At 38.0% G+C, this 15,477-nt stretch overlaps 1 protein-coding gene across 3 annotated transcripts; it reads right to left on the bottom strand.

The window, feature by feature from the left end:
* Positions 1 to 304: 304 nt before the first annotated feature.
* On the bottom strand, positions 305 to 14,052 carry si:dkey-8e10.3 (serine/threonine-protein kinase SBK1). Of its 3 annotated transcripts, none has more exons than XM_060932380.1 (4): positions 14,002 to 14,052; positions 10,854 to 11,030; positions 8,431 to 8,633; positions 305 to 2,052 (listed from the first exon to the last, which is right to left on the bottom strand). In XM_060932380.1, exons 2-4 carry the CDS (start codon positions 11,020 to 11,022, stop codon positions 1,411 to 1,413), a joined length of 1,014 nt encoding a protein of 337 aa, XP_060788363.1. In that variant the 5' UTR covers positions 11,023 to 11,030; positions 14,002 to 14,052; the 3' UTR covers positions 305 to 1,410. The 3 variants fall into 3 exon arrangements, with proteins under 3 accessions (XP_060788363.1, XP_060788364.1, XP_060788365.1); XM_060932381.1 differs by lacking the exon at positions 14,002 to 14,052 and adding an exon at positions 10,192 to 10,316 and having other exon boundaries at positions 10,854 to 10,915; XM_060932382.1 differs by lacking the exons at positions 10,854 to 11,030; positions 14,002 to 14,052 and adding an exon at positions 9,264 to 9,587.
* Positions 14,053 to 15,477: the final 1,425 nt, after the last annotated feature.

The raw sequence follows: 15,477 nt of genomic DNA, 5'->3' as shown, positions 1-15,477 counted from the left end.
TTATGGTGACAAAGCGATTGGCTGCCATTTTGCCAAGTCGCTTGAGGTGATTATCGAGAAAGAGTCAGAATTTCTCGACTAATCAGCGTACAATTTCTTACTGTATAATCACCTCTGTATTTAAACTAATTGTAGTTATTGGTGAAGAAATAATCAATTCTAAATGTCATATGAATAAGATATATCTTATAAACAAAATGTAGACTTATGTTTATACTCTTGGATAAATTTTGGATTCATATGATATTTAGAACATTTTTTAATGTATACATGTAAATGGAATACATAATATTGAGCCAAGTTTTTGATATTAATATTAAATGAATATTATTGCAGTAATATTAAGCCATATTACAGGACAGTATTCAAGAAAACATTTCTTTATTTTGAGATACTACAGCATTTCTCATTATTACCTTTATAGTAATATTTTGTTTATTTGATTGTTTATCCAGGCGGTATAGTGGTGTAGTGGTTAGCACTGTCACCTCACAGCAAGAAGGTTCTGGGTTCCAGCCCAGCAGCCAGCGGGGGCCTTTCTGTGTGGAGTTTGCAAATTAGGACCTCAGAACCTACTTTCTACATCCTAAGGTTTGAAAATATGTAACAGTTATTCCACAAAATCGAGTCGTACATGAGCTGATAGCCAATGAGGCGCGTAGTGCCAAGTCGGCGATAAGCTATGTACAACAAGATTGAGTGGCATAACTTTTATTATATCCACATTCACTGGATTTTGAGAAACAGATCATTTTTATTTTTTGCACATTCGACAAATAAAAACTTTGTACAGAACATCCGACAAAATAATTTCCGCTTAGAATGTAAACAAACCGGCGAAATGACAGTAGCAATTTGTGAAAAATGCTACAATAATAATTCTTGAAAAATAAAAAAGATACGTTCTTACCATGAAATACTTTCATTCCATATTTTGTTGCTTTTTTTGTAATTTGTGGGGTTTTGTTCTCGAGTAGAATTTTTATTTCGTCCTTGGTTGGTTCAGCAACACGTTCCGCCATTTTGTTTTTCTCTACTCACGGTATATGAGCTGATAGCTGAGTAGTAGAGTAGCCAATCAGCATGCACAGTTGCTCATATCCAGTAAATGTGGATAGAATAACTTGATTTATATTACAGAAAATAGGGATGTCCAATCAAGTGAAGGGATTTCCAAAACCTTACCATTACCATTGTTTAGGTGAAGCGTAGAAACGTCCAACCTGACCTCATGCAAAATTTGTCATAATTCTAAGGATGTATTCAATATGTTTACAGAAGTTGGAAGAAAATGTATACTTGCTAGCCCCGCCCCCACCCTGACTTCAACCATTTGCTACTTTTCATTCATTTATCAAATTCTTACAAATATTTGCAATAATGAGACTGTTGGAATATCTCATGAAGGCATTACTGTAGAACTGGGCTACTACGGCAAGGGCTGCTCATGGCACTTATTCCTCCCCTTTCACCCACCAGTCCATTTGGGTGCTTTGGCCTCACCCAGTCCTTCCCAACATACCCTTTCACCACGCCAGGTGTGGATCTGTCATTAGGCTCTAGTGCTAGCAGCTTGGCGAACATCTCCATACACACCGGCGTGAATCTCTTCCATTGTGTTGGCATTTCTGTTGTCTCTGTGTCCTGCCGCCACTCAGCAAACTCCTCGTAGAAGCTGTCAGCGCTTGTGCAGTGTTCCCAGGGAAAAAAACCTGTAAGTATGCAAAAAAGGAGCACACCAAATGCCCAAGTGTCTAGGTTGGGCTGTATGCTGAGTGGAGGTGCTTTAGGACTTTCCTGGCCATCCTCCAATACCATGGCACACAGTTCTGGGGCCATGTAGGGCAGCGTGCTTGAGATGAAGCGGATGAGCGTGCCACATTTCTGTGTCAAGCCAAAGTCAGCCAGTTTCACATGGTGGCACTGGGTGTCCAACAGGAGCACATTCTCGGGCTTGATGTCACGGTGCACCAGACCCAAGCAGTGGATGAACTCCAAGGCACTGGCGATCTGCACAGCACAGCGCTTTACTGCACATTCTGAGATCCCGACCTGTGGAAAAGAGGAAAGCCTCTTGTTTCTTCACAATAAAACCATGAGTCCTGATTAAAGTCTTGTGATTTAATTGTTATTGCCTTGCATTATGAAAAGCAATTTAATGTTAATATCATCTCATCTCATTATCTCTAGCCGCTTTATCCTTCTACAGGGTCGCAGGCAAGCTGGAGCCTATCCCAGCTGACTACGGGCGAAAGGCGGGATACACCCTGGACAAGTCGCCAGGTCATCACAGGGCTGACACATAGACACAGACAACCATTCACATTCACACCTACGGTCAATTTAGAGTCACCAGTTAACCTAACCTGCATGTCTTTGGACTGTGGGGGAAACCGGAGCACCCGGAGGAAACCCACGCGGACACGGGGAGAACATGCAAACTCCGCACAGAAAGGCCCTCGCCGGCCACGGGGCTCGAACCCAGGACCTTCTTGCTGTGAGGCGACAGCGCTAACCACTACACCACCGTGCCGCCCTGTTAATATCATTTTACTGGGAAAACTAAATCAGTATAATTTTTGAGGGTTTTTTTTGTCTCTTAACTTGCTGGTCAATACCAATTTACAAAACCTACACACCTCACTGCAGGAAAAGAGAACATAAAGAGAGTCTTTTTTTGTCTTTCAAAATGTTCATGAAAACTTAGCTAGCTTCTTAGTGTTCTTTTCAGAATTCCACGTTTTGGATCTTTTCCCGAATGTCTACATTTTCCAGATTTTCTGCTTTCCTCGCACTGTCCAAAAACATTCTGGTAAGTGGACTGGCAACTCGAAATTGTCCCAAGATGTGAATATACTGTATGTGATGCACTGTGATGGACACCAGGGTGTATCCCTGCCTTGTGTCCAGTGTTCTTGGGATCGGTTTCATATTCATGACGACCAGAACCAAGCAGTTACTGCAGGTGGTAATTCTGTCATTCGGATTTATTAGGCTTTTTATGGGAACATACTGAACATTTTCACATTTGTCAAACAACAAAGCAAGTGTAATAAATGACCTTAACAAACATGCTGTAACTGTCAGGAAAAGTGGATACGCGTTGGTATTCTGACCACAGGCTTGTCTTCTCTTACATCATTACAAGACACATGAGACATCCACTGTGTTTTTGTGCCTTCAACCTTTTTGTGGCGAGTTTAATGTTTCAAAGAACTTCACTGAGCCAAAGGAAGAAGGACAGCTGTGTGGCTCGATGACTCACACACTCCGAGTTCCTCCCAATACATACACACATTGTTGAAATGTGTGTTGAGCATGCACTACATGCATTCAGCCAACAAGCTGTCTAAGATACGATTACTATCACACCAATGGTATGTGCCTGGGGGACACTATGCAAGGAACTCTCTTTTGTTAACTTGCTTTTGCGATTCTGCTATTTGTTGTTCATGATAATGTAGCACTAATGACACGACTAACTGTTAACTGTCTGTAACATCTGAAATGTCTTCAGAGACTGAAATGAACTTAAAGTGAACTTCCACTTTTATAAATACTTTCCAGTATTTTCTGTCTACTGTATTTTACAGCATAACAATTATAAAATTTACAAGCCCAATTCCAAAAAAAGTTTGGACGCTGTGTAAAACATAAATAAAAACAGAACGTGGAGACTTGCAAATCATGGAACCCCTATATTTAATTGAAAATAGTACAAAGACAGCATATCAGATGTTGAAACTGAGAAATTTTATTGTTTTTGAAAAATATATGCTCATTTTGGGGGTGGCATGGTGGTGTAGTGGTTAGCGCTGTCACCTCACAGCAAGAAGGTCCGGGTTCGAGCCCCGTGACCGGCGAGGGCCTTTCTGTGCGGAGTTTGCATGTTCTCCCCGTGTCCGCGTGGGTTTCCTCCGGGTGCTCCGGTTTCCCCCACAGTCCAAAGACATGCAGGTTAGGTTAACTGGTGACTCTAAATTGACCGTAGGTGTGAATGTGAGTGTGAATGGTTGTCTGTGTCTATGTGTCAGCCCTGTGATGACCTGGCGACTTGTCCAGGGTGTACCCTGCCTTTCGCCTGTAGTCAGCTGGGATAGGCTCCAGCTTGCCTGCGACCCTGTAGAACAGGATAAAGCGGCTAGAGATAATGAGATGAGATGCTCATTTTGAATTTGTTGTCAGCAACATGTTTCAAAAAAGTTGGGACAGGATGTGTTGTTTTCCCTCCCTGCTTGATGGGGGTGCTGGGCACATGTTCCTGTTTTTCAGTTGTAGGTGGTGGCAGCTGATTGGACCATGGTTAATTGCACCGATTTAAAACGCTCTCTGGAGGCGATGGTTGGGCTTTACTTTCTCCTGGTTCCCAACAGGACTGTGCCTTTTGTTGCTAATTGACTAAAGTGCTTAAGTTGTAAATATTATAACTGTTTTCCTAAAGCAGTCCAGTTAACTGTAGGGGTGAGAAGGTGTTTTTTTTTTGCATTCTATTTTTCTCCTGCTTATGTTAGGGAGTTAAGTAAGATCCCTGTATTTTCTTTCATTTTCCTTTGTTGACCAGGTAAGCTACCGTACGTAGGCTATTAAACCTAGATTGTTTTGTTTGTTATTTTGGGCCATGCTTACCCTGATGATAACTTACCTTTGAAATAAACAAGTTGTATTTTGGACTGCAATCAACTGTGGCACTGGTCATCCTTGGGGACTCCCTAAAGTGAATGACGCATGAAATGGAATGACGAATGACAGCTAGTGATTTGAACAATAAATGGTCCCTTGTCATTCAGATTCTTATAAATGGAATAACAATTGAAATGTAGGTGGAATGACATGCTTTCAGCTCATGAAATGGACTGACATTGTTTCTAAGTGGAATGACATACTTTTAGGTTATGTTATCAGTGATATCACCTTTTACAAATGGAATGACAGCGTTTCCAGGTGGAATGACATACTTTAAGCTAATGTTATCAGTGATATCCCCTTTTACAAATGGAATGACAGTGTTTCCAGGTGGAATGACATACTTTAAGCTAATGTTATCAGTGATATCCCCTTTTACAAATGGAATGACAGTGTTTCCAGGTGGAATGACATACTTTAAGCTAATGTTATCAGTGATATCCCCTTTTACAAATGGAATGACAGTGTTTTTAGGTGGAATGACGTACTTTGAGGCAATGTTATCAGTGATATCACCTATAACCTAACCCTAACCCTAATCCTAACCCTAGAAACAATGTCATTCCATTTGTTAATTTGATATCACGGATAACATTGCCTCAAAGTATGTCATTCCACCTAGAAACTTTATCATTCCATTTGTAAAAGGTGATATCACTGACAACATTAGCTCAAAGTAAGTCAATACATATAGAAACCCTGTCATTCCATTTGTAAAAGCTGATATCCCACCAAGCACCCACTTATCTTATCCTAGGGAGGTCTAAAACTAAAGATTTCAATCGTTATTCCATTTGTAAGAATCTGAATGACAAGGGACCATTTATTGTTCAAATTTACTACCTGTCATTCGTCATTCCATTTCATGCGTCATTCACTTTAGGGAGTCCTCATCCTTTGGGAGTGGGGAAAGGTTTTTATTTATTTTTTATTTATTTATATATTTTTAAAATGCTACGCTAAGGTTTCCCCCTAGGCTGGAGTGTAACACTGCCAAAGGGAGGTTGTACAGAGTATTAAATGCAGGGGTGCCAAAAATGGTGGTACATGATTTTTGTGGAAAATAATTCATTTGATGAGGGCCTTGTTTTTCTATGAATAAAATTTTCATTTAAAGTTTGGATTTTTTTTTGTTTCAGTGTCAGATGAAACAACTTCACCAAAAGGTGGGTTTTTTCCTAACCCTTTTAATTAAACTTTACAAGGGATGCCAGTAATTGTGGAGGGCACAGTGTATATTCCACTTTGTCACTCTCGGGTCAAAATGAGCTAAACAGACTCTGTACTGTCATATACATCCATAAAAATGACATTTCAAATGTCACAGGATTTTTTTTTTCCCTCCAGACAATCTGATCCAAGCACAGGTATTATGTGGGGAAAAAAGTATTTACGATTGTTCCATTTTTGCCAATCATTTTAAAAAGTTTTATGTGTTAATTATATTTATTTTATACTCTGGCGGCACGGTGGTGTAGTGATTAGCGCTGTCGCCTCACAGCAAGAAGGTCCTGGGTTCGAGCCCCGGGGCCGGCGAGGGCCTTTCTGTGTGGAGTTTGCATGTTCTCCCCGTGTCCGCATGGGTTTCCTCTGGGTGCTCTGGTTTCCCACACAGTCCAAAGACATGCAGGTTAGGTTAACTGGTGACTCTAAATTGACCGTTGGTGTGAATGGTTGTCTATGTGTCAGCCCTGTGATGACCTGGCGACTTGTCCAGGGTGTACCCCGCCTTTCACCCATAGTCAGCTGGGATAGGCTCCAGCTTGCCTGCGACCCTGTAGAAGGATAAAGTGGCTAGAGATAATGAGATGAGATGAGATTTTATACTCTTAAAAATGGTAAACTCTGAATTGCTTAAGAGTTTGTGCGTCTGTAGGGACCTTAAGGTTATATGGACTTGAATATGTAGAACTGCTTTAGGATGCTAAAAACAGAATAAAATATAATGGTTTACAATACATTGTTTTCGGAAAATAATCAACATTAGGGTGATATGATGCAGTCTGGCATGAAGCAGAGTTACTGCTTTCACTCTCAAAATAGTTTTGTTTTCAGATAGCAGTGTTTTTATTTCTCTTATACCACAGCAATTTACCAACGATTACAATTTTGAAGAATATATGATTTATGTTAGTTACAGTAGTTTAATGTTGTAGAACATCCATGAAACAAGTTCATTCCTATTATCACTTGTTATATTAGTTATAAACAGACATTCCCTGACTTTTAACAGAAAAAGCACCATGAGTCAAGGCCTGGTCCCACAATACCGATAACTGTAAATAAATCGATCACCTGCAGCTAATGTGGTTGGTGGTCACACCAGACTGATAACGATACCTATAGCCCAGGCCTGGATTTATCCATATCGGTGAGATTGCTTCTGGAGCAATTTTTCCAGGCCTGGACCTGATCAGATAAAACATCTGACCAATCAGGTAATTGTTTACATTTGGTGATGTCTGAGCACATGCTATTTTGCCCGGGCATCTTTGTACATCCTTGTTGCATCACGAAGTCTCATCTCATCTCATCATCTCAAGCCGCTTTATCCTGTTCTACTGGGTCGCAGACAAGCTGGAGCCTATCCCAGCTGACTACAGGCGAAAGGCGGGGTACACCCTGGACAAGTCACCAGGTCATCACAGGGCTGACACATACACACAGGCAACCATTCACACTCACATTCACAACTACGGTCAATTTAGAGTCACCAGTTAACCTAACCTGCATGTTTTTGGACTGTGGGGGAAACCGGAGCACCCGGAGGAAACCCACGCGGACACGGGGAGAACATGCAAACTCCACACAGAAAGGCCCTCGCCGGCCACGGGGCTCGAACCCGGACCTTCTTGCTGTGAGGCGACAGCGCTAACCACTACACCACCGTGCCGCCCGCATCATGAAGTCAAGGAAAAAAATATATAATATAAGCACGAATCTTTTATTCATGGATATGTGATTTTCTCTGAAATATCAATAGCAAATTAATAAAGTAAACATATAAATGCAGGTAAGATATTTTAATTATGAACTTTGGCAGTCCAAACATTTGTTTTAGACTTAATTTTTTTTATCCGTGATGTTTCATCCGTATGAAATCGGTAACCAATCTGTAACATACTGAAATGTCCGTGACCAATCTGTAAATTATTAGCATCCGTCATGCAGCTGTATTAAAATCCGTAACCACTCCGTATTTTGTATCCTTCATTATATTTCCGTAATCTGTGACCTATCTGTATTTTATCAACCACCGGAGTGTGTACATGGGTTGTTTTGAAGTCCAAGCTGTACAGTATGACCTGGAATAATGTGCTAATACTTGGAGAAAACGTCCATGACTATTCCTAAGTTGCATGCATTTATTTACCTGAGTGGCAGGACCAACCGATATTATAATCGGGATTATAGTTGTGATGTGACTGCTCCAGACTGGAACTAAATTCAGGTATAAGTATAGTCATAGTTGAAGTTATTGATATAGTTATAGTTATCAGTGTTGTGGGACCAGGCCCTTAGATTATGTAGCATCCTCAATGCAATTTCTGCTGAACTGGTTCTTACTATACAAAAAGATATCATAACTTCTGCCAGAGCTCCTGTTAAAGAAAACTGATCATCAGCTTCTGATCAATCAGAAATGAGAATTCAAGAATGGTGTAATCTGAAAGACTTTAACTCTCCAAACAATCCTTTAGGAAAACACTAGTAGTTTAGTTTATTGGCCAGGATGACATGACTGACCCGTGGTTTGATGATAGCAAACAGGTCGCGTCTGACCACCAGCTCCTGAGCGAATCCATAGTGTTCATTAGACTGGAAGGCGATTCCAAACAGACCCACAATGCATGGGTGGCTGGATAGGCGGAGCGAGATACAGTACTCACGCAGAAATCCCTTCAGCTGGGTTGACGATTTGGGCAGGACCTTCAGAGCCATCGGTGTCCCTGCCACACAGACACCAAGCAGAAGAAGCAGAAGACATGAGGATCAAACATCACACACTTATGCACATTTCTAGAGTTACAAAACCTTCTACATGGGACTAGGACATTTTTAAATCTGATACCAATATGTATTATGTAAGCCAATGTAGCTATAAATATCAGTAAATAGTAATATCATAGGCTTTGAGTATGTTTATATAAGTGTAAATGATCTACTGTTTCAGGATTTCAGTTTTCAGAAGGAAAACAGTGTCACACAGAAAAACATTATTTATACATTAAGTAACTTGGAATGTTAAAACAGATCATCATCAATGTCTAAGACAGTTTCTGAAACTGAATGACATGATGGAAAAATCTGGAATGGGGTGTAATTAAGATCAAATCACCAAAGTTGATAGACTGTAACACTGTAACTGCCTAAAATGTGGAATTACATGTTACATCATTTCCAGCGACCGAAAGCTTTTTTTAAAAAATAATAATAATTTCAGCAAAAGAAGAAAACTGATGTTCTCATAATTATGTGAGAGTTTTAAGTAAAGCTGAATAATGTAGGTGCCGTTACTTTTTCTGAGCAAATCAATACTTCATATGATACGTTTCCCCAGACAGGTTCATTAGACCTACTTTATATCATGTTGATTTTTATTTTAAATGCCACTTATTCTGGGTGGCACGGTGGTGTAGTGGTTAGCGCTGTCGCCTCACAGCAAGAAGGTCCGGGTTCGAGCCCAGTGGCCGATGAAGACCTTTCTGTGTGGAGTTTGCATGTTCTCCCCGTGTCCGCGTGGGTTTCCTCCGGGTGCTCTGGTTTCCCCCACAGTCCAAAGACATGCAGGTTAGGTTAATTGGTGGCTCCAAATTGACCGTAGGTGTGAATGTGAGTGTGAATGGTTGTTTGTCTCTGTGTCAGCCCTGCGATAACCTGGCGACTTGTCCAGGGTGTACCCCGCCTCTCGCCCGTAGTCAGCTGGGATAGGCTCCAGCTTGCCTGCGACCCTGTAGAACAGGATAAGCGGTTACAGATAATGGATGGATGGATGTCACTTATTTTTTTTTTAAATGTACAAATAAATTAATTAACCTGGTTATAAATTGGAAACATTTAGCTACACATTCGATGTTAGGAAAAAAAAAGATCTGGCTCAAAGATTTGACTTGTTCAGAAATATTTAACTCGGGACGAAGTACCCTGATTTTCATTTTGATCCTATACCCAGTAGCACAAAGACGAGGATCGTAATAGTAATACTTTGAAAATACTTCCTGTGTATGTCAAAAATGAAAATTTACACTTCCTACAGTGAGAATTTACAAAGTTATCAAGAATTGTAGGTGAAATCTCATATCAGTCAAAAGTTTGCATACCCATACTCTACTCATTCATAAGTTTTTCTGTATTTGGACTGTTTTCTACATTGTAGAATGATACTGAAGACATCAAAACTGTGAAATAACATATAGAACATATATGGAATTATATGGTAAACAAAAAAAGTGTTAAAAAACTAAATATGTCTCATATTTTAGATTCTTCAAAGTATCCAGCGTTTACCTTGATGACGCTTTCCACACTACTGGCATTATCTTAACCAGATTCATGAGGTCGTCACCTGGAATGCTTTTCAATTATCAGATGTGCCTCGTCAAAAGTTGATTAGTGGATGAGTTTCTTGCCTTCTTAATGCATTTGAAATTATCAAACAGTAAATAGTAAATAATAACAATACAAATAATAAAATAGCCCTATTCAACACTACAACTGAAGTAATCCATATTATGTCAAGAACCACTCAAGTAAGTAAAGAGGAACGACAATCATTACTTTAACTCTTGTATGGTGTTCAGATCTGTGGGACCCGTTTTAATTTTTTTTAACCATATATGCTGGTCGTATATTGCTTGTAATTGGGCTGAAGTAAAAATCTAAGTATTTAATGTAAAATTGTTTGATTGTGTTGAATTTAAAACACCAAAATGCAGCGGGTCAACCAGACCGACGAACACTGGCTGAGTAACAAAATATGAACACCACACAAGAGTTAAGACATGAAGTGACCATTAATTAATAAAAATATAGACAATACATTAAATTAGAAGGTGTGTCCAAACATCATTTGAAGTTAAACAGACAAACTAACAAACAAACGATTGCACATTTAGTCACTCAAGGGTTCCAAAAATCATCTAACAAAATACAGTAATATGCTTACATACCCCTGCAGCGGTGAGTAACCAGCAGTACGCGGCCATATTTGCCGCGGCCGATCTCCTTGATGATGTTGAAGTGCTCTTTAATCTCAAGGCGACTCAGACTCTGTGCTGTGAGCTCCATCAGCTCCTCTATGGCGCTGCTGCTGTCCTCCACAGGTCCTAGCTCAATCATCGCTCTGCCTGCCAGCAGCACACAAGAAAAGCTCACTTTATTCTGTGTTCCACCTCACAGATAAATTCCTGGTTGTTAATTAACTTTGTTGAATAAATGTCCTTCTTGTCCACAAAGTAGCACTGTGTAAACCAGTTCACATGTTCATACGATGCTTTTGAGATTTTGCCATGTTGTGTGAAACGTTTGGAAATAACTGCATAGAAGGCAAAAAGATCTAATCTATAGTTTTCTCTGAATCTACTCAAGAGTAAAATGTACATGACGATAGCAAAATTCAAGTGAAGTACAACATACAAGATAAATAACTAAACATAGAAAAAGTTCATTAAAACACCACCATAATTATAAAGGAGAAGCTCTCTGACATTTTATAACTAGTTTGCTCTTAGCTTTGTACAGCACTGCATCAATAAATAATAGATCATTAAATAATACTCAATAGTATTAATTAAAATATTAATAAGTAAAACAATAAACTGCACCAATAAATATAATGAAAATACCGTAGATATTTTCATGCTAGATATTTTCACAGTAGATATAATTATTTTACACAAATTCAGCAAATTCTATTTCTTAAGTATAAATATATAAAACTGACCAGTTTATTCTATTATTATTATTATTATTATTATTATTATTATTTTGGATGAATTTAAACTATGTAAAGTGATTTCAATGGTTCATATCTATAGAAGACAAAAACATTAAGACCTACAGCAACTGAACTCGCAACACAACACAACACATCATGTTTATTCCAATTAAAATGGTTACATCTTCAAATCAACATATTTGTAACATACGTAGTTACTGATCAGACGCCAGATTGCTCTTTCAGTCACTAATCACACATTTCAATGACAACATCTAGAGACGCTTTATATCAAACTTATTCTGAAGTAAACTCGTCGTATTCAGTCAGTAAGTAAAAAAAGAGCATACACATACATAAAATAAAGGTATATAACATATAGATGACATTGTCTGGATGTAAAACATAAAACAGTTTTAATGCAGCTGATTTTTTTTCCCAAAATATCCTATTTCTTTGGAAAATGATGAAAATACTGTACAATGTCTCTATTTTTACTTCTTGACCTTTATCACTTTAGTACGGTGACGTTACACCCAGGATTTTTATTCATTTAGGATCTTGGGTGAGGTTTAGGTTTAGGGTTAAGTCATCTCGAGAATATTAATAAATAATATTTTGTCTTCATAATAATATTAAATTGTGTTGCATGTAATAAATACTGGATGCAAAATGATTTAACATGATGTCAGCATGTTAATATATGCAACTCCATAGGGTTCAAATAATTTTGTCAAAGAATCCTATGAAACTGTTAAAGTGATAAAACAAATATAAATATACTGCAATACAATGAATGACATGTCATGTATCCAGAATAATGTCCAGAGCCGCATTCTTAAAACAAATGACAAGTATGCATCGTATTGAGAATAATATCAGATTTACACCATTCAGTTTGGTGTTCTAGAAAACAGTCATCTAATCTAGAAGCAGATATTTATTTAGTTATTTCGTTATTTAAGTGTTGAAAAAATGAGGCTGATGATCCCAAACCTCTTCACGCTAATAAAGTGAAAGCATCATTCAGCATTCTTAATTTCTGCATAAATATGCAGCACATATGGCTATAGCCTACACAGCAAGGAAAACAATTTATATGAAGATTCATTTGGCAAATTTAGGTTTTAATAATAAACACTGTAATCTGATTAAACTGCAAAAAAGGTGAAAGTTGGACTCTTTACACCATTTCTACTTCAAAACAAAAGGACACTCGAACCCATATGATATAACTGACCGTTATAGACTTGTCTTACAGTAACAGATTATACAGTAAATTATAACTCAGGACAAAGCAAAAGTGAAGTGTTTTAATATTTACAGTATGTACGCAGCCTATATTTTAGTGCAAACATTGTTATAGATTTTTATTTAATGACTTTGACATTACCAAATCAGTACAAAAACATTTTAGATTCCAAGCATTAGTTTTCCAGGACAAAATTAAATGTTGCAGAAAAATGTGAAGAAATCAGCATATTTTATAAGAGACACTTTTCAGACAAAAAAAAAAAAAAACATAATGAAGGCTACTGGGTTTTGGTGCAAAATGAAGAAGCGAGTGTGACAGTCAAAGTGTCCAGAAGAACTGTGGCTGCTTCTGTAAAATGCTCAGTAAAACCTACAGCTCATTTCCGCATAAAACTGCACTCACTGTACCTGAGACTATGGGTATTTTTTTAAACCAAAGGGTCGTCTCACACCAAATATTGACTTTGTTTCATCTATTATGGCTCACTGCTGTTTATAATAAATAAATAAATAAATAAATAAATAAATATAATGTTGAAACATTTCATTTCATTATTTTTAAGCCATTTTTGGTCAACAGCATTTCTTTACATGTGCCTGAAACTTTTGCACAATACTGCATATGTATATTTTTACTTGCATGCATCACATTACAAAGTTAATATTATGTCATATGCAATTTTCTATTTTATTATTTAATCGAATCAACATGGAATGACAAATAATCTGTAGATTAGACATTAAAAAAAAATACACAGTCCTTTCATGAAAAGCTTTATATTTATTTGGTTGATTAGCTGAATCTTTTGTCTGTTGATTTGTTTTATATTTTATTATTTCTACATTTCAATTAGATTAGATTAGATTTATTACATTTATAGATTTACTTGTTTCATTATATCTGCATTGCAATTTTGGCAAAATGTCAAACAGAACAAAACTTGTGTCAAAAATATGAATCAAGGTACGTCAGGAACTCCAGGGCATTTTAGTTCGTTCTATACAAAAACAAACAAACAAACAAACAAACAAACAAACAAACAAACAAACAAACAAACAAACAAACAAACAAAAATATCCATGCACACACACTTCAGACATATACAGTTCTGTCTACTTTGTCTTACCTTGCACAATTTGCTGTGTCTGATTGTTACCAGAGTGCTGGAGGTCTTCCCTTTCATACTCTCTCTCTCTCTCTCTCTCTCTCTCTCTCTCACTCTCTCTGTTTGTCTGTTTGTTTTTCTCTCTTTGGGTGTGCAATGAGGGAGGTGCTTCTCTGACCAGTACTAACACTAAAGTGGCTGTAGCTGAAGGCTCACGTTCCCAACTGCTGATTCCACAGAACTCAGTCAGTAAAACACCTCAACGACACCCAAAAGAGGAAAGGGAGCTCTCAGTACTCACAACACACACATACTCAGGTTAATATTGGTCACTTAACACAGATCCACTTTCATCCTTTTTTGTTCTAACTTTGTAGTCTTTGCTACATAAAATGAATTGCATTGCTTGAATTTATACACTATGAAATAAATGTGCACACAAGCACGCCCTTTGCATTTAGAACATTTGTATCAATGGCCTTTTCAGCGCCCTCTGCTGGCAGAGTTTATTTGCTCATGCACTAGCCAGCAATTAACACACTTCGAAGAAACACACACTGAACTCATTATTCATGCTAATATGAGTCCATGAGAAAGACTTAAAGCCAATGATTTAAGATTAAGATTAATACTGATCTTTCATGTCATGCAAATTTATTATACCCCAGTTCTGTAGTTTCATGGATTAAATATGGCCTATGGCACGAATATCACAACAGATAGCTGTACACAATAACAAAGGGAACGTAGCTCAGCTACTACCAGTGTGTGACAGTTATACCATGCTTGCATTACTCATAAGTGACAGCTACACCGAGCTCTCAGTCATTCTCCCGCAGGGACATCGTTGTTGGCGCCCCTGTTTCCCTGGACACGTCCAGCCATAAAAACACACACGCACATAAACTGACTTGTATTTCGGTGTTGACAGATGAACAGCTAGACAGTACTGCTGCAGCTGCAGGTTTATGTCCAAAACATAGCACCTACTGTGTGTGTGTGTGTGTGTGTGTGTGTGTGTGAGAGAGAGAGAGAGAGAGAGAGAGAGAGAGAGAGAACCAAAAATATGGCATGCTGATGTATAATGGTGTTAATACTACTACTAATACAATTACTACTACTACCACTAGTATGACTATTACTACTACAAGTACTACACTCTATATGACTGCTACAACCTTGGCTCATATTCCTAATAATATTCCTATAACTACTACTATGACTTCCATGAATGCTACTACTAATACTACTACTGTTGCTTCTAGTATACTACACTAACATTTATTACTACCACTACTGCTGCTGCTACCACTATACTACTCCTGATACTACTATATTACTATACTACTGTATTATTCTACTACTACAACTATAACTATTGTTTAATTAATACTAATTTAATTAATTTAGTTAATTTAGATAATTAATACTAAAAAATGGTGCTACTATTTCTGATATTACTACTAAATATTACTATAGTACCACTACTATGGGCAC

The sequence above is a fragment of the Neoarius graeffei genome, chromosome 10 (assembly GCF_027579695.1).
Source record: "Neoarius graeffei isolate fNeoGra1 chromosome 10, fNeoGra1.pri, whole genome shotgun sequence".
Taxonomy (NCBI): Eukaryota; Metazoa; Chordata; class Actinopteri; order Siluriformes; family Ariidae; genus Neoarius; species Neoarius graeffei.
Note: the sequence above shows the minus strand (reverse complement) of the source record. Positions and strands in the feature narration are given on the sequence as shown.